The 24115-nt window shown below is 38.2% G+C and overlaps 3 protein-coding genes across 4 annotated transcripts; 2 read left to right on the forward strand and 1 right to left on the reverse strand.

Annotated features, from left to right (window-relative positions):
- The first annotated feature begins 1189 nt into the window (after positions 1–1189).
- LOC113668428 (uncharacterized) lies at positions 1190–6082 on the forward strand. Its single transcript, XM_027184326.2, has 2 exons — positions 1190–5510; positions 5858–6082. Exons 1-2 carry the CDS (start codon positions 1314–1316, stop codon positions 5999–6001), a joined length of 4341 nt encoding a protein of 1446 aa, XP_027040127.2. The 5' UTR covers positions 1190–1313; the 3' UTR covers positions 6002–6082.
- LOC113668431 (tectonic-3) lies at positions 6030–15681 on the reverse strand. 2 transcript variants are annotated; one of them, XM_027184331.2, is made up of 14 exons: positions 15539–15681; positions 14325–14436; positions 13938–14044; positions 12688–12833; positions 12084–12186; positions 11420–11538; positions 10503–10721; positions 9719–9850; positions 9237–9334; positions 8736–8876; positions 8208–8334; positions 7969–8067; positions 7400–7450; positions 6030–7022 (listed from the first exon to the last, which is right to left on the reverse strand). In XM_027184331.2, the coding sequence occupies exons 1-14, from the start codon at positions 15663–15665 to the stop codon at positions 6855–6857; spliced, it is 1749 nt and encodes a 582-aa protein (XP_027040132.2). In that variant the 5' UTR covers positions 15666–15681; the 3' UTR covers positions 6030–6854. The 2 variants fall into 2 exon arrangements, with proteins under 2 accessions (XP_027040132.2, XP_027040131.2); XM_027184330.2 differs by having other exon boundaries at positions 8175–8334; positions 15539–15668.
- A 42-nt stretch (positions 15682–15723) lies between these two features.
- Positions 15724–22423, forward strand: LOC113668438 (uncharacterized). Its single transcript, XM_027184338.2, has 9 exons — positions 15724–15864; positions 16605–16694; positions 17145–17199; positions 17433–17578; positions 17964–18000; positions 18672–18764; positions 19376–19465; positions 19666–19782; positions 20390–22423. Exons 1-9 carry the CDS (start codon positions 15829–15831, stop codon positions 20461–20463), a joined length of 738 nt encoding a protein of 245 aa, XP_027040139.2. The 5' UTR covers positions 15724–15828; the 3' UTR covers positions 20464–22423.
- The last annotated feature ends 1692 nt before the right edge of the window (positions 22424–24115 follow it).

Genomic DNA, 24115 nt, shown 5'->3' on the forward strand with positions numbered 1-24115 from the left:
CTGATACGTGCGTCCAGCTAAAAGGTAAATTTCGTTGACTTTCACTCGCGATTTATTTCATCGAGAATTACGACTAAAGGTAAAATTTATCGTCGAAAAAAACGTTACTTCATGTCTCGCCGTTATTTATATAAGGCAGAAGATAATGGTCAGCGATTTCGAGTAAATTTGGCAAAAAAGGATCGTATCCTTAACTATATGTAGGCTTGATATTCAACAGTAGCGCAACTTAAAGTGGTTAGTTTTAACCCTTTAACTCCCATGAGTGACCGAGACAGAATTTCTCCTTACAATATCAATACAAAATCAAGAGGACTGGTGATGAGAACCAAGAAAAGTACCAATTAGGGGATTAATTGTTGATACAATACTAAATTCTCAGATGTAACATCAGAAGAATTGTTTGGCAGACAGTAAGGAGAATTACTAATGGAGTCTTGGGAATTTAAGGGTTAATCAGCTGATTCCAAGTAGCTGTAAATTCAGTACTCTTGCTCAGTTCATGAACTAGCGTGGTACAGAAGATGGTTTGAACTCAAAAGTACTCTTCACATTTCTTGAGATGCAGGTAAGGAGAATTTATTGAACGATCAAGGGTTTCTCTAATTGGTTATCATTTCCGTTATTATCGTGACCTTTTAATTTGATTTAGCTGTGATATTGTTCGAAGAAATTAGATGCTTGTCACTCTGAAGGTTTAGGGGTTAATTGTGTAGTCTCACAGGAGCCTCTAGTCTTTACTTCTTACCTGTAATCTTTTTTGTCATCTTTTCCCATTTAGTGGAGTTGAAATGTGAAAATGGATGATGTAAAACAGTCGTGTGAACACGAAGAAGAGAACGAGACGGAGGATTTAGATACAGCTATCTCCCTCGGAGCTGATTTTAACAATTATGACTGTTTTCTCCAGCCTTTCAATTCCCCTGAAGACGATCAAAGGGATGAATTTGAAATTAAGAGAGAAGATGAACTGACCGAAGATGGCCCTTGTTACCAGGTAAAGTGTTAATTTTTAGAATCCTTCCTAATTATAGTGGCTACTCGCAAATTGTTGTTAGTAGCTTTTATGAGATTTTACTCAAAACTCTTAAAGCAACACATGGACTCTATTTCCTATGGCCACCTACGCTGTCTAGATTTCGCTGATGCGAAATGGTCTCACAACCGTACAAGGAAACAGTGGCGCGAAATTACTATCATAATTTTGACTCTAACAAAGTTCGATTTTCACACCGCTAATGTTTGAATGATTTTTGCAGAGATTTCCCGACGAGGAGAGAAAAAAAACTGGTAATGGTGACGGAGCAACTTCCATGCCCAAATTGGAAATGGATTTCAAAAGATCAAACTACCATCGCAATCTCGGGAAGTTACAGAGATTGGTCGAAGACAAGTTTCAAGAACTTCAGGAAATCACTTCAGCGAAGGAAGAACTAGAATGCGGCGTGCAAACTGCTTTGCAAAAACTTTGGGTTAAGGAAGCTGAGTTGCACAACCAAAAACTGACGTCATTGGAGCGGGAGAGATGCTTGGTGGATGATTTGAGGCAGGAATCGGCACATTCTGAGGAACTTGAAATTCTGGTTCAGTCTTTAAAAAACCAAAAAGAGGAGTTACAAGAACAGCTTGTAAATCTAAAGCAGCAGCTGTGCACGGTGAAAGGAGAAACGGGGAAAAGGGAGCGAGAGCTCGACCAAAAATCACTAGAACTTAAGAATACTCAGGAATCTTGGAAAAAAATGAGTGCAGGTCACATAAGCCAAATCACGGATATCCTGTCAATTTGCAATGAACCCGAGCAAAGGGCTACTGCTTTAAATGTGTCACCTTCCTCTACAGTGGGAGAAAGCTCAGGTCTAAGTAGCTCTGAACAAAGCAACGACAGTGGAGAAAGCTTGGAAGATGATGTTAGCGCAGAGGTGACGAGGATTGATTTACAACAACAAAACCACGATCTAAGAATGGCTTTGAAGAGCTTGGCAGCACACATTGCAGATATGTGGCGAAAAGTAAATCCTGGTTGTGACTTTGAGAATAAGTTCGATGAGGATGAAGAGTCCATAGTACTACTGAACAATATTGAACAGTCTTTCTATCAACAAAAAGCAAAAATAGTTGATTTAGAAGAGCAGAATGCTAGACTTCTTACCCATTTACATGGCGTAGAGGAAGCTCATTGCTTAACCCTGGGAAAAATACATCGTCTTTGGGTCAAATTCTGTATCCAGGAGGAAAACGAAGAAAATCAAACGAAGTGGACCCAAGGAATTCCCTCAAGTGCCGAGGCAACGGACATTAGATTGAACAAAATCGAGGACGTACTCTCCAGTAATAAGTGTACCATACGAGAAAATGAAGAGCTTTCTCGTGTTACTGCCTCTCTGGAAAAGAAAATAGTCGATCTGAGGGCGCTTGTTGAAAAAATTAGCGAGGACAATGGAGAAATTTCAAAAGAGCTCGAAAAGAAAAACGCAAAGATCGAAGAAACAAAGTTCTCGTTTAGTAAGGCTATCGAAGACAAGGATATAGAACTGGAAATACTGAGAGAGCAACTTCAAGAAAATGAGAGGGAAAAAGAGCAGCTGAAGGCTAAGAGTGAAAGTTGTGAGAGCAGTAGTAAATGCACAGACGAGGTTTTGGAAAAACTTTTGAGAAGTAAGGAACGAGCCTTTGAGGATTATCAAAGGAAATGTGAAAGGGAACAAGCGGCACTAAGGGATGAAGTGAAAGACCTTCAAGAAAGCTTGCAGAGAGCAAGACAAGACAAGAGCGACCTCCAAGAATACTGTGATCTACTTAAGGAAGACACTGAAAAGTCAGAAATCCTAATCAATTCTCTCGAAGAAGGCGAGAAATCATTGAAAGAGTTACTTGAGCAAGGGAAGAAAAATGAAGAGAAGTTGCATCTCACTGCACGAGAACTTTACGACGAAATCAAAACAAGCAAGCAAGAAGTTCAGTCGCATGAGTCAGCCATAGAAGTTTTGCAAGAGAAGATCAAAAGCTTAGAGTTAAAACTAGAAACAGCTATGAAAGAACGGCAAATTGACAAGAAAAACCTAAAAAATGCCAAAGAGACCGAGCAATATTTGCAGTCGTCATTGCAGCAAGCCGTAAAAGAAGTTATTCAGATGAAAACCACATGTAACGACGAGGAAAATACAGAAGAGGCGAGGCAGAGAACAGTTGTTCGCACAGCTGATGAGCATCGGGCATTACTGGATGATAGATTCAAAGAACTGGAGAGACTTGTTGAATATACACTTGAGAGAAATGCTAGAGACTTACAAGAGTATGCCGAGAGGATCGAAGGACTTTGTGAAGAAAACAGCAATCTCAAAGGAGAAGTGGACTCCTACAAAGAAAGATTAAGTACCTTAATGAAAGACAACTGTAGGTTGAAAACATTGTCGCGTGCCCTTAAAGATGATCTCATAGAAGAGATAAGAGATAAAAAGGAGCTAGAAATTTCAATGATTACATCACAAGAGAAATCTGAGTTCATACTAAAGGAAGACAGAGGCTTTGATGAACAATCCACCATATCTCAATTGCCAATAATCGATGAAGACAGCGCGAGTTGCCTGATATCTAGATCTGCCTCTCCAAGTTCTTCTGATTTTCAAAGTGTGGTAAAAAGGTGGAAAGGCAAAGGGCTGGGCAAAAGAAGGATAGTACCTAAAGCTATAAGCAAACATTTCAGCTCGTACTCTTTAAAAGGAAAAAAAAATGAAGACAAAGAAGACGACGGAGAAAGGGCAGGTAAAGAATACCATACACCTGGTGAAACCTCTGCAATGGCTGAAAGTGAAAAAAAATTGCGAAGTCTTTTAATGGCAGTCCAGCGTGACAAGGACGAACTCCAGCAAGAGGTAGCGTCTCTAAGTGACGAGCTGCGAAGGAAAAAATCCAAATTGAAGACTTACAAAAGCATCACAGAAAAACTGCGCGAAGAAACAACGAGAAATGTACGTGAGAGCGTGGAAATGAAAAAAGCCTTGGAGGCAATTCATAACAAGACAAGAAGTGCTTACATAATGATAAATAAGGACATTCAATCCTTATTAGAGATTTCCAAAACGAAGGATAAGGAGGTGCGAAAGTTTGAGTGGTCGTCTGAAAAATCAGAGAAGGAAAACGCCGACTTGATGCTAACAGTGGCGACACTCAGAGAACGGTTGCAGGATGAAACTACCCTGAAAGAAGTAGCAACCGAAGAAGCCACGCAATTGAGAGAATCTTTACGGAAAGTTATCGAATCTGAAGAAAAAAGTTTATTAAATCCGGAACCTCTTTTATTGATCAACAACCTTAACACTGATTTAGTTTTGCCTCAGATGACAAAACATGAAGTGCGAGCCATTTTGAAAGAGGTCCTTGCAGACCTTGAACACTGTAGTTCTGAAGAGGTTATTCGGCTAAAGCAGAGGTCACTTGAACTGATGGAAGAGCTCAGTGGTGTTAAAAAAGATAACGAATATCTAAAGGGCTTACTCGATAATGGTGTTCAGGATGAGCTTCAGAGAGCAGGAGAAAGGATTACGTTCTTGAATGACCAACTGAAGATTTTCCAAGAAAGACAGAATACCCTGAGAGAGGCTGCTATCACGGACAAGATAAAAGCAAATGAAGATGCAGAAAAATTTTTTGACCGCTATGCAGCGCTAAAGATCACTTTGAAAGGTAAAGAGGAAGCTCTAGAGCAATACCAGGAGACAGAAGATGTCTTGATGAGTGAGAACAGTCGGCTTCAGGAAGAAATAGAATCATTGCAGCTACGATTTGGTGTGGATGGGTTGTTACCAACCACGAAGAAAGCAGAATTTAAGCGGGAATTGGAAACATGGAAACGAAAATGCCAACGAATGCAGGAACATTCTGAAAGAGAGAGCCAACACCTTCAAGAGGAGAACAGCTGGTTGCATAGGCAACTTAATGAGGAAAGTTCATTATGTGAGGAGCTTCGACGTTCTAAAAGTGCACTTGAGGAGTCTCTGAAAGGTGCTGAGAATAAGATAAAAGAACTGCATCGGAAGCTAGAGGAAAGGCAAGAGGGTCTCGCTTGCTTGGAAGAAAGGCGAGTGGTTCTCGAGACCAAAATTTCTTGTCTTCAGAAAGTTAATGGTGACTTACAGACTGAGTTGAGCAAGGAAAGATATGAGGCTGAACAAAACATCATGAAGATAAGAAGCGAATTCGCCGCCACAGCCAAAGACTTGAAACGACACCAACAGGAAGGAAACAACTTGGTCACAAAAGTGTTCCTGCTGGAAAATGCGAAAGAGAAACTAGAACAGGAGCTCCAAGAAAAACAACGCAAGATGATGGTCAACTTGGATTCCTATACCGAGGAACGGAGTCGACTTACAGAAAGGGTCCGCGACTTGAGGATTTCTCTAGAGGAGGAAGTTAGGCGAAGACTTGACCTTGAAGAAAAAATGCAACAGATTGTTAAGATCTCTGTCATGGAAGGACAAAAGGACCGATTGAAAACAAAGAAGGAGCAGGAGGTTAGTCAACATTTCAGTGACATGGAAAATTGACCAAGCTTCCACTAAAATGTACAATGGGAATCAGCGGCTTCTAGTGAGGGACGAGCCTCTTCTCTTAGAGAGTAATTTTGGGTGTTTTGTTTTCAATTGTTCACCTTACTTAAATTTAGTATAACTTCGCAATTCAACAAATAAAACAAGATTCAGGCAAAACTGACACTCTACAATCCTATGCAATAAGTATTTGACTAATAAATGTCTTAAGAATTTGGTCTTCCTTTTTTTTTGTTTTTTTTTTTATTGTTTTCCTTCAGTTCTTGCTGTATCCGTGGTACTGTTATTCAATATATTAATTTCCTTTCCAGAGAAATCTAGCAGGAGCTGTCACACGGGAAAACAACAGTAATCACCACAAATCATCGAGGGAGGCAAAGGTTCCCGTTTTACCACTGACGTTAATCAACGAGGCCAATGAGACGACTGAGGATGATACAGAAAATCACATTTAGCTTAAATTTGTCACCGTAAACACTTGTATTTGAGTGAAACTGATTTTTATTTTCATTATTTTCAAGCAACAGTTGTCACGGATTTTATCCATTTATCCATTCAACAAAGAGATACATATGATGAGACGTATTATTATCCTTTAACACACTTTCGTGTATCTTCGTTACAATCAAAATGATACACACTTAACTGAAAACTTTTTCTTTGCAAGAATATTTAAACAAGTGCAAACAACAAACTTTATCATAATTACAACGCCGCAGTGTAATATCAGTTACTTTGGAATTTCCTTTTTAATAAATAAAACTATTGTTAGTAGTTAGACCTGGTCATGTTCCACAAAACCAGTCCACAAAGATACTCCAACATATTCTCTGCATTCCAGTTTTTGTTTCCACCGTTAACGCCTGATCTACCACTTCCTTCTTCCCCCCAATCCGATGTTAAACTGATTTGTCAGATGTCGAGCAGGTTGTACATCCTTGCACATCGTTTCCCAACTATTTCGAACCAGTTTGCCGCATTACTTGAATCTTTGCTTTCAACAAAAAAAACATTACTTTTTTCCCTTCCATGATACATGTACCTTCCGCACTGACCGTGGACTCCTGTTTGTTGAAGAAGTTTCTAAATTACAAACTGAGCAGTTTATCAGATTTGTATCTCCGTTACCATACAATCTCTGAGAGGATGGTCTTTTGCTGGGAATCGCCGAGCACTCGTCGTGAACGCTGAAACAATCGTCAAGCTTGAGACAATTGCGATGAAATTCACCTCAAACGAATTCGAAGACAATTCGTTTGGGTTTACGAGTTGCTCTAACCAGGGTGGTTAGTCAATAAACTGATCGGTTCAAAAGAAAGGGAAAAAGAAATCGGACGCTGCTTTAGCCTCAAAGGTAGGTACAGGTTTGACCAGCGGTTCTGGTCGGTTGGAGACATCAACGAAACCGACCGATGAGACGACCTCCACTCGCTGGTCGAGGCTGGAGCTACCAGGCTGACAGTTGATTCCCCTGCACTGCGGAAAAAAATTGCAAGATGATAGAAGGTTTGATTCTCTGAGGGTCTTGAAGCAATTTTCAATCGAGTGCCGAAAATAATTCGAGATTTCTTTGACTCGCCTAACATCGTAATTGGCCCAGAAAACTGGCGTCATTTTTTCAACGCATTAGATTTAACTCTTAAACTAATCGCGACTTGTTAACGCGTTTTCCCGCGCCCTCAGGCAGTTTAAATGTTACAGTATTTACTACAATTTACCTTCGAAAACCTAATGGTCCGTAGATTTTCCAGCTGACCACCTTCTCGGTCATATACTCGGCTATTCTATCAATCCCTCGATAAATGAATTTCAAACTTAGAGATTTGAGAACGATTAGAAGACAGTGATCTTACCTGATACTGTACATCCTTCGGTTCGTCATATGTATACATAACTCCCACGACCTGATACAAAACCAAGACAAATTTACAATCTATACTATCTCTTCCGGCATTGAGTTCTTCCACAGTAAATCACCATTTTAGACTTGACGTTGAAGTATCTGACTGATATCATTTGTTTTTGTTCGACTGCACATGCAGGGCGTAAAATTACATGCACATTGACATGCCAAAACGGTTCAAGAATGCTCAAGTACCAAAAGCAAATACCGAGGGCCTGATAAGACATGACAGATGTGTCAGTTATGCGACGCATTTGAGAGAAGTACCTCAGTCTGTAATATCCTACGAATCGGTTTTTTTTTAATTTTTCAGAATACCCAGGAGCCTTTGTGCAAGCATATCATCACTATCGATGAATGCGTTGGGTGTAACATCGTGCAGCAAACTGTTTCAAGTAACCTGTAGCCTACGGTGCATCATGAAGAATACAAAGCAGTAGCCCGCAAATATAGCGTCTCTCGTCAGTAATATTCTCAGGCTCGGGATAGGTAGTCAAAAAATACATTCAAATATCTTACCCGCGGTTGGGGTTTGGCTAAGAAACCAAAATTTGCAAACAGAACTTCGATGTGAAGCCCCAATCTCATGTTCCGACACTCATTGTCTCCTTGTACAGGCTGAGTGGAAAGTTAGCAAAGGAAAAAAAGTTATCTCAAACGTAATCAACGACAACAAAAACAACAGCAACAATAACAGTGACCGTGAATAACACAGTTCACTCTACCTCGTCCGAGGGTTTGGAGTTAAGAATCTTTACCCAGTCTCCCACGCTGTTCACATCTGAGTTTCCGAAAGAAGCCACGTAAGTGGGTTGGTCTCTTAACAATGTGTTGTACACTGTTTCTTGAAGCAACTTGCACTGTAACTGTGATCCCTGCGGGATGCTGGAAATAAAACATGTCATTAACATCCGCTGCAGAATCATGTCAAATACTTATAATAATCATACAAAGTGTACCCGCCAACTTTCAAGCCTGCGGTAGAAAACTTCAGTCTCATATCATCTCGCACTTGGCAGATAAATCATACAAACTGTATCCGCCAACTTTCAAGCCAGCGGTCGAAAACTTCAGTCCCATATCATCTCGCACCCAGCATATAAATTTGATGAAAATTCTAAGCTGAAAATTGACTCATGAATGAATTTTGGTGCAGAAGTATAGGAGACGTGGGCGACGACCGGAAGCAGAATTCAACTTATTCTGGCGAGTTTAGGAGCATACAATTAGAACAGAAAAAGAATAATGTATAACTTTATCACCAACAGATGGCCTCACATCATTACCTGATAGTGCAGCCAGTGCGCATGTCTACTCCAAATGCTACCGAGGTACGATCAGTGCAGTTACTGCAGCAAGTTCCACCTGCTGTAGGACTGATGATTGTTAGCCAAGTGTTACGGTCGCTGTTCAGATCGATCGCCTCCCTACCAAATGTCGAGGAAAATCCACAAGAAACACGAGCACTTAACCACAAAAAGACCAAAAGCAGTTTTCCTGCTTTGCTCGATGCAAAACATCACGCAGCGATAACAATTACCACAAACAAAAAAAGCCGGAACTCGTTCATTTTCGTCTGATTCGCAGACGCTTTACAAAGAAAATATACGATCTTGTATTGATAGGTAAACTGTCATTCGTTTATCTCACGATTCATGATCGATTCCCGAGTGAAGTTAGAAATTGAGGATCGCGACATTTCGACTGTCATACTGCTAGTCTAAGTCGCCAGAAGTACTCGGTCTGTCTTCTATAGAAAGATTTAAGAAAAAAAGAAAAAAAGATACTTGTCATTCTCTGTGGTCAAATTGCCTGCAACCAGAGGCTCGCCAACAATGTAACCAGGATTGCCTGATCTCTTGAATGTGTTGTCTTCACTTCCGGCCTACGAAATTTGCATAAAAACAATGTATTCATTCAATATTTAATTCACTGAAATTACATCAAAAGAAAACACATGCATACCTAAGCATCACATCCTAGCATACTTTAAGCGACGAAGAAGCTAATAATAAACAATTTGGTTGGGTAGTCTGATCCAGGGGGTTTCAGTGCTGCATGTTATGTTGTGTTATATGATATTACATATAATCATATGGCAAATAAAACAAACCATTCAAACCATTTACAGTAGAAAACAATGAAATACAATTTTAACGCAGCAAAACAAATTACAGGTATTCTATAGTTTGCTCTCCTTGAAAGACTACGAATGTTGTATCAATATGTTACGAGTGAAAAAATAGTTTGCTGTTAATGATTACAATACCTTTAGAAACCTGATGGAGACTTTTTGCCTCAGGGCCACTCTGTCTTCTGCTGCGATGCTTCCCAATACAAACTCAGCCAGCACTGACACAATGTCAGTTGAGTCATTGGAATAAAGTATTGTATATGACACCTGGCCAGCAAAAATGGGATTGGATCCACATATCAAATATTATGACAGTAACTGTCCCTAACAGTCATTCCTTTCTCATCAGTGAAAACAAAGCAACTGGTTGAGAATCAAACTCTAACAGGCAGACTTGCCGTTTGTTTTTGCAACTCCGCTGCACTCAATTTCTAAGAGAGTTCAATAAGCCACTGGCTAAACAGGGCATTATTTTTTCGCAAAAAGAGATCTTCGTGATGGCAGCTAAGTAACATCAAAATTTCCCTAAATTTGTGGAGTGTCATCAATTGGAAGCACTAACCAAAATAACTTTCTGAATTTCTGGCCTTTAAAGAGGTTGCTGCCCCCTGACAAAATTGACAAGCAATTGGCTACGGGAGAGGTTTTGAACCACTATTTAACTAACAAACAACAAAAGTAATAGTATTTTACAAAGTGGTTGTTGACGAAGTGGTCACCTACAAAACTGGCTGTAAAGAGAAAGCTGACCGTATCATAATATTGTAACCTGTGCAAGTATGACCACCATTTACAGAAATGTATAAACATAAACTTCCTATATGCATTGGAATTCAAACAGGGTTTCGTGTGGGTGTTCATAACTGATATAATGAGTGATCAAGAGAGCTTCAATCATCATTTGGTTAATTTTGCTTACCTCATAAGTAACATCATTACATATCTTGTTTTGAGCATCTAAAGTCGGATGTGGGGGTGAAATGAAGGAGCACTGAATTGGTATACCAAGGTTTGTTTTACACAACACAGGCTGTTTGACTTCAACAGCTACAGAGTTACTGACAGGGCTAGTTGAGTTGTTGGTTGAGTTGTTGGTTGAGTTGGTGACTGTACTATTTGATGGGATGATGGCAGGATTCTGCATGCACACAAATTTAGACATGTATGTTATTCACAGTGCAGAGATAAAGCCTTGTAGGATGACAGATTTATCAGTGCTAAATTTAGTTCCATCAATACAAGACTAGTATCACAAAATTCGGTGGGAGATGTGGTGACCTGCTTGTCAGTGCACTGGACTTTGGGTCAAGTGGTCCAGGTTTGAGGCCTGACTATTGTGTTGTGTTCTTGGATAAAACACTTGACTTTCACAGTTCTTCTGTCAGGAGTATGATTGGGTACTGCCATAATTTCAAGGAAGCCTGACAAAATGTTGGGGGATAACTTTACAATTGATTGGCATCACATCCAGGGGGGGAAGTAGCAATACTTCTGGTAAATTCAAGCTATGGAAACCCATATAAGCTCTGGCTGGATAGGCCATTCAGCTTGAGTACAGACTTTATCTTTATTGCAATAATCATGTGGCAAAGGCAATGTACTCTCTTCACATAGGAACACAGCTTTAATTCATAAATCATTGCTGATTTGTCAGTGTTGTAGGCCCTCGTATAAACCAGGTATACAAGTGAATTGGACTGAGAAGTGCAACCCAGAAGTAATATAATACATTTTGATCTCATTGTGCAGTCGTTAATGCCACTCTCAACAAGTTCCTGTTGTGCAGGCTAAATTTTCCTAAAAGATGTAAAATAGAGGATGCAAAAGACTCTTTACCTTAACAACCTCAAAGCCTTCAAAATAACTTCTAGCACTTAGTACTGCATTTGATTCACATTCTGTAGTCAAATCTGTAATGGTTCTGGTGCACTCTGTGCTAGCATCCTGACGATATCCTAGAAAAAAGAGAAAAATTAGCATCATTACTTACATTCACTGAGGTAAAGTAAGTAAATCTTTGTAAGAGTTAGATGCTGTCATCAGTAGTTGAACTTGACTCAATGAATGCTTTTAAGAAAGCTCTAAAATCAACATTATTTAACTAGGCCTATAATTACAAAATTAAATTATTCTATTTATTATACATTATTTAATTATAATTTTAAACAAAATTTATCTTCTTTATTTAGATTTTATATTTATATAGATATATGCTTGTATGTAAAATGTTTCAGTATATGTATGTGTATTGCATAGTATTAAATTTTTATATCTGGGGTATAGTTTACAATGAGGATTAAGTTCCTTCCTTCTATAACCCTTTTTTAATAATAATAATAATAATAATAATAATAATAATAATATGTTACATGCTATTATTGAAATAAAGTTGTTTCAAATATAAATATAAAATGAGATTGATCCTAAATGTGAACTCTGCCTTCTTCTATAAAAGTCAGGTGCCAAGATTTTTTCTTTTCTTGCATACATGTACAGGTACCTGCAGCACTCCTGTCATCACATTCACCTCCAAGCAGGGGTCTGGGTAGGACTAGGAATCCTTTTGCACCATTGTTAAATTGAAGAATGATTGGATCACCCACCTATAAGAAGTAAGGGTACATAGCAGATGTCAAAACTACAAGGATATCTTGGTAGTATCTAACATCCCTGATGTGGATACATGCAAAGTCATGATCCCAGCAGACATTTCTTGTGAGAACTCAAAAGACAAGCAAATGAATGGAACGCAAAGAAAAGTGAGAACAGCTAGCTAGATTTTGATTTACTTCTCCTAAGAAATTTCACGAGCAGAGTGTACAATATACACATGTAGGTCTCCAATTAATGTATGCAAACAACACTTCCTAGCTTACATACTGTAACAGCGTCCTGATAAAACACCAGCAGCCAGGGTTTCTGCTTACCACTGTATATAATTTTGCTTGTTTGGGAAGCATTGGCCACTTAAAAATGACAATTGAAAACAGCAATTTACCTGTCTTGATCTGAAATATATTTTTACCTTTGCTGGCTGGTGTTATTTTTATAGCTCACTATTAAAAAAGTCTCCATAGATCATTAATTTTTCTGTAGGTGATTACCATGTATGAGGTTGATCCTGAAGAACTTGTATCTGACTGTCCACTGTAATCATACACAGTAGCAGCTGCTGATTGACTCTTTAAGTTAGAGAATTCTTCACTGGTAGTGGCAGTCTGCACATCATTATAAAAATTGCGAGATTCATCTACAAATCAATAATTAGCAAAGACAGCAAAAATTTACACGGCAACTTTGGAAAATTATCTATAATGTGACATAAAGGTACAGTTGTAATTCCATCAAATTTCACCTTTGATCATTTAAAGTTTCAGGATGTGTCTTAATTATACACAACTATAAGTGTAGCTTTATTGTATACAGCGAGTTAAGTGAAACATGCAGTCATGTGCTAGATATATACCCGTAGTGCATTTCCCATACTATAAGCTACCAAGAATATTTTATTTGCCATTAAAATAAAAAAAAAAAGGTTACTGTCAAATCTCCCTTAATAACCCTTAATGCCCAAGTATCAGTATGCATATTTTCCATACTGATTGCTCACCACACATTTCCTAAGATGCTGAAAAGGAGAATTTATTAATAATCAAGAGATTCTTTGGTTGGTGATCATTCCCTTTATTCTCATAACCTTAATGTGTGATTCAGGGGTGATATTATAAGGAGAAATTAGATGCTGTTCTCTCTTAGGGGTCCAAGGGTTAAGTGGAACCAAAGGGCACCCTCTTCATTGTATTGTCTGCTTACCGTAATTTCCGGTCATTTACCCACACGGCCGATTACCCGCACCGGCCGATTACCCGCACCGGCCGATTATTGCATACGGCGAAAAAAACAGTCAACAGATTACCCGCACTGGTGGATAACCCGCACGTTGTTATTCAACTTTTTGGTGGCGAAAACGTGACATTAAGGTGATACATTTCAGTCTTTTAAAAGTTGTCTGATCCAACTTTCGAAAACTTGAAAGCGTCTTTGTCGAGTTTAAAGGTCAAAAAAAATTTACTTGAGAGGTGGAAACGCATGTTGGTGATATTTTTTTTCAATTCAACTACCACTGGATTTTAAAATTGTCACATAACCCGCACCTCCCTATTACCCGCAGTGGCGCGCGTTTAATGCAAAATCAACAGATTACCCGCGGGTAAATGACCAGAAATTACGGTAATTGAGGTGCCTCTTAAATTCTGTTATCATTTGATCTATCTCAAGTCAAATAAAGTTTAAGCATTTGCATGTTACACAGACTATATTTCTTTAAGTGCTTACTTTTAAATCAATTACTTACAGTTGTCTCTGACAATACAGAACAAACCAGTCCCTGTAGTTTCAGTCAAAAACTTGGTGTTTTGCTTAAAAATAACTTCTTCGGAAACACACACTCTGCTATCTCGACTGCAAGAGAACACACAAATTATAACTCAAAGACCAATCAAGGTTATTTTTAAATATTAAAACTGAAAATAGAAATAACTTCTTTTTTGATTAACAAAAAAAAATCAACAATTCTAGAGATAGATCCTCAGTTTCAGTTGACTTTCACTTCAATATCCAGTATAAAATTTGATAAAAGTGAAGCATTAGTTTATTCTAAAAAATATAAAAACTTTGAAAACAGCAACAACCAGAAAGCATGATATGTCTTGTTTCAGCATGGAAAACAAAGAAAACATACTTGACATCATTGTCTCTGCATTCTGTAAATGACTGTTGATCTACTGTGGTACAGTCAGTATCACAGCAACAATTCACATCACACCCATTACCAGTTAGATCACAGGTACAACCTTTCAAAATCAGAATAAGTTATGATATTAATGTACTATGCACCCATAGCTGATCAAATGTATACGTATGAGCACATGTGACCACTGAGCTGGTACTGTATTTTCCCTAGAGTGTCATGCAAATGTTTCTAACAAAAATTAATAAACATGTTCAACAAAATTTAATGTTCACTACAAGAACAAATGGATGGCCACTTATACCAGCACAAGGGTTTGTTGCTGAAAAATCTTGATCAAAATGTGTTGGGACCAACTGATCTTTGAACTCATAATACAAGAACATTCACAACAGTCTCGTGACTCCTTCCATTCAAGAAATCTTAAAGTTTACATTCTGCATTTTAAAATGTCAACCAAAATGCAAGACTGAGGGAATGTACTGATAGAAGGAAGATGTTAAAGGGAAGTTACACAAATAATTTGAAAAGATAAAATGTTTCCAGGGAAGAATATCTCAATAGCTTCCTCCAAATTTGTGTCCAAGAATGACTGCAACAAGCACAAATCATGACAATACAAAAAGCCTCAAAAAAGTGCTACAGACAGTTTGGTACGTAAGAAAGAAGAAATTTCATGGGATGGAAGATTTTCCAAAAATAGTGCACGTAGGCTGATTGATAAGAAAAGCTTCGGATATAAAAAGAAATTGAGAAGACTATTTAGATTCATGAATTGTAACTTCTCGGTTTCATTCATTAAATCTTTACACCAGAGTGGCATCAAACCATGTCTGAGAGAACATACGTTAATGAAGATTTAAATGAACAATAGAAAGACACGCCAAATAATATAACCAACGAGTTAAGTATATTTCTGTAATGTCAATTGACTAGTTAACAGTCCAGGAAAAGCATCGAAATACAGGCAATGCAATTAAAAAAAGAGAGTGATCGGGGATCTACTTATGTAACAGTGGTGACAGGATGTTGCGTGAGCCTTTTCACGTTTACACACTAATAATGGTTCACCATCGATATTTTGAATAGTACAAAAAGATGATGCAACCGTCGAAATATTGCAGACCATTAGCTAAATACTGAAGATCGTGTTGAAATTCACGTAACCCAGAGGGAGAACAATTCATATCGTGAAAATTACCTACCTGACGTAGACGAGGGAGAAAACACAGTTCTATTACTTTGACTTCTTATCAACGCTGGTAAGGCGAAGAAGAGAATTGTAAAAAGTGTTGTCCAAAAGAAATCTGCCGCCATTTTGCATAGAAACATGCATCCCAGAAACCTTTGAACGCTGCAAAATACAGAATGAGTGTGGACTGGAACGAAGTCAATATCAGTAATAAATTTCGTCAAAAACTTTAAAGTTGCAACAGATTACTGATCTTCTTACCACTGTTACGGACTTACTAAGCTTCAACGTGATCGTCTCATCATGGCAGGGAATAGAGCAAGCGTTATTTTCCGACAGGTGAGTTGGGGTAACCCCAAGATTTGATTCAGGGAAGTCGATCTGTTGCAGCTTTCCTGTTTCCCGGTCGTTCGAGTGAACTGTCTACATTTGTTTCCATTCGTGCAATTTTTCACGTCCATTTTCAAACGCACATTAAAACGATCCAGCTGTTCGTTTTTCTCCCTGTGCTTCAAGAATTTCCAGGAAACTTATGCTGCCGTAGATATCAACAAATATTAACAGACAGCATGACCCAAAAAGTGGTCGAGTGAAAGGTGAATAGGATTGGTGAGGAAAAGGGGGCGTGTATGCGGGACGTGGCTCTCTTTTACCTCCAAGAGGTAAACATACGGTTTATCCTTACAATCCCAATATGTTATCCAGCAAACATTTGCTGAGAACAAACAAACATATCTTTTTTTGAGTAGGATTTTCTTTCCTCTACCATTTTAGACGGAAAAATAGAGTTCTTAGATACACAGTTACTGTACATAGCTGTTTAGTGGGAAAATTTTTCTGGAGCAACTACACATTCCAGGGCCACTGGGGTCCACCTTGTCGGCATGCTTTGAAGAAAAAAGCAAGACACAAAAGAATGTATTATGATTCAATGAGATGTAAATTTTAAGTGGCCCTGTATTCTGTAGTTTTACTATAATTCTAATCATTTATTTGGAGATAAAGGATTCATTTTGTAAGATGAGTTAGCTAAATGTTTCCTCTTTTGATGACCATTTGTAATTTTACCTGTTCTTTAGCTATTTGACTTGGAGTCATTTACCTACACTTACTTACTGGGATGTCCTAAGACTAGGGTGGCCATTCTCATTGACCCTGTCGACACCCAGGTTTGTGAAATATTTATAAATAATTAAAGGTAGTTAGAACCCTGCCAATTTAAGCGTGGCTGACTCAACCCCCCCCCCCCCACCTCCTCCTGCTAATTCAAACAAGATCTGATCTCACTCCGATTTGACCCCATTTTACCAGACTCATACTCACAGTCAGTTAACTTGAACTCCATGTTAACTCATTAATTTTACTTTCCCTTGGCTCAAATTTACTCTGATTACCTAAACTTTTGGTAAAAACCTCCATTGATAAACATCAATATCAGAACTTAAGCTGATTGAATTGTCCAAACCTTCAATCCTAACTGATACAAACTTGAAAGAAAGGAAACTGCAAAAAGTGTTATGGAAAATGACAACTTTTTTTGGTGACTTGGGAGTTACAAAGTAACACTGCAATTTAAAATCATACCACCCTGTAAGCTCATATAGCATTTTTATTTGCAGGTTGAGAGAGACATAAGAGTAGCAAAAGAATTGGACCTTAAACTTATTTACGCAAGTTAGTAAATGATATCAATAAATGTTTCAAGACTATAATTAATCTGCCATTTGCAGAACTGTGCAAGAGATTCATTACATTATGGTCCAATAGACTACAAGAAGTCCCTCCTTTTCAGAGAAGCACAAAAAATAATTTGTGTGCCTATTCCTAGAGTTCTGCACAGCAGGCTGGCATCAATTTCTTTTTTTGCTGATTTTTTTTAAAAATTATTTTCAATTTAATTCCATCAGTGAATACACATGTCCATGCTGATCATGTGACAGGAACAGGGATTCTTAAAAATCTCACTGGCTGCAAAAGTGTGATCTCTAAAATCAGTGGAGCTATGGCTGATGTGTTTGTTAATAATGGTGACCAAATCAACTTTGGAGATCAGGTAGTTTCTGAATCTTTATGATGAATATCTCTGACTCAATTAGTTTACTGGTAATTCAGAGTTAAAACATTGATTTTTTTTATCCATACTTTATTGATAGGCAAATAATTATTTAGGACTGACATAAATTAACCTTTGAATCCCATGAGAGACCAGGACAAAATTTCTCCTTACAATATTAATGTAATATCAAGCAGATAAATGGTAAGAACATAGTGTTCAACATCAACAAGGGGATTATTAGCTGATCCAATACCATTAATTCTCTGAATTATTGTATTATAAGAATTGTGTGGGAGACAGTAAGGAGAATTATTTATGAGATCTTGGGAGTGAAAGGATTAATAAACAGACATTTTATTTATTTATTTATTTGTTACCATAGGTACTTGAGGTGCGCTCCACTCCAGGGCACACAAATGGTATGTTAGAGACTTAGCCATTGAAACCCTTTTTTCCACTGCATTAATATTGAATACAAAAAAATTCCACCAACTTCATCTTGTTTATAGTGTTTATGGTGAATACAATGGTCTGCTATTCTGGGACTGAGAGAGAATTTTATCAGTAATCAATTAAATAATTAACAAGCTGCTAATAAAAAATCATCACTTGCCACTCTCATAATCAAGCCATCTCCTCTTCAAATTATTGCACTAAAATTTTGGATGTGACTGAAATCATCCATACTAAGGGCTTGAAGTCTCCTGAAAAGCTTTACACTAAACTCAGTGGCTTCTGCACTCACTCTCTCTAAAAGTAACGACCAGCCACTAGCTTTAATTAAGTTTTATCAACTGAGTTGATAACATAAATTGACCTCTGCAAAGAATTCGAAAGCTGACATTTCTAGAGTTAGCCCTTCATCAGAGTTCTGACAAAGGGTTAACATTTGAAATATTGGCTGTAAACCTCTTTATGGCAGCCAAATTATGTTATCCAGTAAACTCAATTGATAACACTTAATTACCCTATTTTTACTCTCCCGCCAATGCAACACCACAGTTTTGTAGTCACTTACCCCCTTTATTCATTAATTTTATTCATTTATTCACTACGTGTACAGGTCTATCATTGAATTCATGCTTTGTAGGTTGTGTGACGTATGTGGATCATACTGGTAGGATGGCATTTACTGGTGATGCCCTTCTGATAAGAGCTTGCGGAAGAACCGATTTTCAAGAAGGTAATCATGAAGTTGAATGGGCAATATGAATCAAGTTTTTTTGTAATTGTTAAATTAATCATAACAGTTTTTGAGCAGGTCTAGAAAAGTTCCACCTAGAAAGAGAGATATTTTTAGGAATTGAAGAAGGGTGTGACTGTATATGCACCCAGGTTGATGCTGTACCCACAAGTAGTCTCCTGTTTCTCATTGATGGAATATCTGAGGATCTAAGCAGAAAGTCATAAGGTCAGCTCCTGTACACTGCAGGATAACTTAGAACTTGGAAATTTGAGTGTAATTAGCCAGCAGAGTAGACTGAGATGATTTTGGTAAGCAAGTGTTTGAAATATTTACTTCATGAAAATTATAGCTGCCTTCTTTGGTATTAACTGCACTGAGCAGAATGCTGGCAAGAAAAAGAAATCTGTACCAAAGGGGGTGAACAATAGTCCAAAGGAGGGAGAGGTCAAAACACCTTTGAGAAAAGTTTTCCAATTGTTTTTAGAAGAACTGCAATCTCTTTGACCATCATTAAGAGTTAAGGACATGCATGAGTTAAATTTGCGTTCTATAAGTGTAATTTAGCAACGTCTATGGTTATTTTAATGACTAATTGTCTCTTTTTCCAGGGAATCCTGAGACACTGTATGACTCTGTAAGGAATCAGATCCTCTCTTTACCAGAGGACTACATGTTGTATCCAGCTCATGACTATAATGGTTTGTTCAATGTTTGAAAACTTGTGCAGTTTGTTCAAATGAAATTTTAGTTGGAAGTTCAGAGCTCATTAAGGATTCATAAATTTTGATATAATAATGCCACTTTTCTCTCTGAAGCATGCACTGATTGAATCCAGTTTATTTCTTTGGGTTGACGAAGGAAGATATTTCTCAATTAGTTTTGGTTGCTTCAATTTTAGGTGTGACAACTACAACTGTTGGAGAGGAGCTAAAGTATAACCCACGCTTAACCAAATCTAAGAAAGAGTTTATGGAAATCATGGAACAATTGGGATTAACAAGGCCAGCTAGGATGGGTAACTAAGTCATTCCTTTTGTTTATTGTTAACAGTTTACAAGCATGTTTTTAGACAGATTCCTGGCAAGATACTACTGAAAAGAGAACATATTCATTGACCAGCTGACTTCCATATTGACTGAACCACTGACTGATGGATTGACCTATTTGATGTTTCTGATTCAGCAGCCTCCAACTACCGCTCAATTGGCTAATTAGCTAAATGAATGACTTCATGATTGAAAGAATAATTGACTGACTAACCAACCTGATGCATGACCATGTTTGTCATGCAAAGGCTGGCTGTCTGACTTGCTGACTGGCAGACTGAGGGGCTGGCTGGTTGGCTGAATGACTGACTGACCGACTGCCTGACTGCCTGAATGACTTGCTGATTGGCTTAAACTGACTGGCTGACTGAGGGGCTGGTTGGCTGACAGGCTGACTGAATGACTTGCTGATTTGCTGACTGAGGGGTTTGTTGGTTGGTTGTCTGGCTGACAGGCTGACTGACTTGCTGACTGGATTAAATGGATTGGCTGACTAAGAGGCTTGCTGGCTGGTTGGCATACTGAATGATCCATTGACATGTGACTGATTTAATGGAATTTTCTTTTCATCAACAGATGAAGCTGTACCTTTAAATGTCATGTGTGGCCCAAGCCAACTGGGTGAGTCACGGCAAAGGATGGACAAGTGACATTTGAAAACTGTCATTGGCCAGAACGGTAACCGGTCAAGTCGCCCGAGAGTCATCTCGCCCGAAGTCATGTCGCCCAAAACCTGAGTTATGTTGCCCGAAATTTTTGTAATGTCGCCCCCCAAAAAAAGTCAAGTCGCCCGAAGAAACGAATACTAAAATGATCAGAATTTCAGACTGTCAATAGGCAATAACGTTGAGAAATTTTTTATCGCTAAAGCGCTCTTTGTTTCCGACAACACTATGAAGATTCTTAAAGCGTTGTTCGTTCCTAAGGGAAGCGTTCTCTGTTTCTAACAAAAAAATGAAGCGTTGTTCGTTTAATATGTACTCGTTTGTTATTCACGGACATTTCGTAAGCTTGGGAAACTCTTTCCTGTTTCTTAAAATGCCATGAAGACTTTGACTACACAGAAATCGATTGTATGGTCAGAATTGAAATATGTTTGAGTAACGACTCTAAAAGCGTTGTTCGTTTCTAGCGACAGAGGGAATTGTTGTTCGTTTCTATAACAACAAATGCACGGATGCAGCTTAACATACAAGTAGAGTTCTGTTGTGTCTATTTGTGACTTTCTTAACAATAACACCTGGTAAACGAACGTCGATTGTCGCGTTCGACAAGTCGGTAAAAGGTAAAGCGAGTAACATACAAATACAATTAACTTGTTGCCTTGCGTAAGGTAAGTGTGATATTTTTAAGATAAAAGTCTCTTGTTTATGCTTGTGACTTTTTTCACTGTAGTAGTCTGATAGCATCATTTCCCTCAGGATCAGAATAGGCAAAAATTATGTTGTTGCGCACTGTTTCCTCTGGCGGTCGCATGTATATTTTGAACCGATCAAAGTATATATGAAGAGGGTAAAGCTAGCTACAATACGAATACGAACTGATCAAAATGAGCATTCATCCTAGCATTGAGTGTGATGATGAAATTAGACCACGTCAACAAGCCCTACAGTGCGACGATTACGGTCGATCATATGGCCTTTCTGACCATATGATCGATTTCTGTGTTGTCAAAGTCTTCATGGCTTTGTTAGAAACCAAGAAAAAGTTTCTCAAGCTTACGAAATGTCCGTGAGTAAGAAACGAGTATATGCCAAACGAACAACGCTTCATTTTTTTGTTAGAAACGGAGAACATTTCCCTTTGTTGTTAGAAACGAACAACGCTTTTAGAATCGTTACTCAAACATATTTCAATTCCGAGCATACGATCGATTTCTGTGTAGTCAAAGTCTTCATGGTATTGTTAGAAACCAAGAAAAAGTTTCTCAAGCTTACGAAACGTCCGTGAGTAAGAAACGATTACATACCAAACAAACAACGCTGCATTTTGTTGTTGGAAACGAACAACACTTTAAGAATCTTCATGGTGTTGTCGGAAACAAAGAGCGCTTTAGTGATAAAAATTTCTCAACGTTATTGCCTATTAACAGTCTAAAATTCAGATCTTTTTAGTATTTGTTTCTTCGGGCGACTTGACTTTTTTTTTCGGGCGACATAACTAAAATTTCGGGCAACATGACTCAGGTTTCGAGCGACATGACTTCGGGCGAGATGACTCTCGGGCGACTTGACTGTAAACCGCCAGAATCACAAAGTGGGAAAGCTAGCCAACAGGAACCACCGTACTCATCAAGTTTAGCTGAGTAATTTTGTAAAGTCAATGAATATAGTGGCCATTACCATTAAGATGGTATCTTAACACTAACGAAATACATAATTTTTAACTTAAATGAAATATGCATCAATTGGTCAACAGTTCCCTTCCATATTGCCCAGCTTGGGCCAAGCAAGTTTAGCATAATTTTTAAAACAGAACTCTGTGAAGGAAGCAGCTAAGTTCGCCTTCTTCCACGGATTAAGGAACAAATTGCAAGAGTCTTATGTACACTTAGCTTCAATAGGGCTTCTTGCAATTATTTTAAGTAATAAAAGAATATTTATTTCCCAATTTATCTCACTTGTGTGACCTCTATATGGCATTGTTGAGTACTTCGACCTCAGTCCTTGGAGGTGAAAAGCTTTGGTTTTTACCAATGAAAGGAAATTTGTTTTTGTTGGGAAGCTAGACATGCAGGATCAAGGTTCTCTATCCCGAAAACTTACCTAGTGATAACGATATCTAAAGGTCTACTGTGCACATAACTGTTCATAGCAACGTTGGAATTACATTAACATCAAAGAGCCACTCAGTTGCTTATTCTTATTATCACTTTCAGCCATTGGAAAGTGTACAAATGACAATTTATAGTAATGGTACGCAAGCCAGACACCTTTTGTACGAGTTAGAGATCTAGATCTAAATTAATTTCAAGGATTGTACTCCTGATATGCTGCCATAAACTGCTATATAACCTGATAATGTTACTCTCCGCTGAACCTTTCGTTCCAAAGGAATGATTTCTAATCACGGTGATTTTCTTCTTCCATAAACTACTATATAACCTGATAATGTTACTCTCTGTTGAACCTTTCGTTCCAAAGGAATGATTTCTAATCAAGGTTATTTTCTTCTTTTATTTTGTTTTGTTCCTTGCTTTTTTTTTCTTTTTTTTTTCGAAATTTAAGTTCGTAACCCTTAATTCAAATTCCTATGGTAATACATTTGCAGCAAAAATTCCAAGATGTTTTAAATTTGGGTGTAAAATCGTAGTATAGTTCAAAATCTAAGATTTCTAGCACGTTAGTGACGAAATTTCCTTTTTGCATCGGTGAGGTTTTCTTCATCTGAAATGTCCTTTAACCGGTTTGTTTGGGACTCCGCTATAGCCTACGGTAGGCTTGGATTTATACCGTCACAGTTAAATGCCATAACACTGTCATTACCAACCAACTCCATACCATAAGCTCAACAACACCAACTCCCTTCGTTACCGCTGCCGGTAGCGAATTAAACCTAGTCAATACAACCTTAAAAAGCTCCAAGCCAACTACTATAAGATCAGCGATCTTTGCTGCCACATGCACCTGCGTCATCTCCACCAAAAATAGGTACCCAGAGGGTACATATGAGGGATACACCCTGCTGCCTATTCTTTTGGATTAATTACTGCATCGAAGCTGAAAGAAAACAGGTTCGTTTCGCAAGAATCATGGGTTCATTTAAGAGAACTTCGCAATGGAAGCCCTTTCAATAGATACTTGGCCGGCCCGTATTGCAGAGTTATTTTTGGGCAAGTGAAAGCTGCTTGTTTATGTTCGTAATAACGTGCCTGCCAAATAATTTTTTCTACTCGTCTTTTTAGACCTCAAGATGGCGGTTACGAGAGCGAAACATTTACAGCTGAAGGTGTTTGCAATGCAGGCCAAAAGACACTCATAAGCGCGCAGCTCTACGCAGGCACAAAAGCCTATTTATTTTCCATATTAACTTTGTATAAACACATTCTCGTTGGTGAAAAAGGTCTATTCCACCTGTCGAGTCATTTTAAATGAAGATTCAGGGCCAGAGCTAGTCTAATTCCCTTCCCTTTCTCTAATTTCTGGAAAATGACTTTTTTGAGAGAGCATAGGTCCTTTTTGCATCAGAAAAAAATTGTTATATGATTTGGTGAACACAGAGCACATACATGGCATGAATACATATAAGCTGTGTCTGTAGCTTCAGCACCTCTGTCCACTACGTACTTGAAGATTGGTGACT

The sequence above is a fragment of the Pocillopora damicornis genome, chromosome 3 (genome assembly GCF_964200805.1).
Source record: "Pocillopora damicornis chromosome 3, jaPocDami1.2, whole genome shotgun sequence".
Classification (NCBI taxonomy): Eukaryota; Metazoa; Cnidaria; class Anthozoa; order Scleractinia; family Pocilloporidae; genus Pocillopora; species Pocillopora damicornis.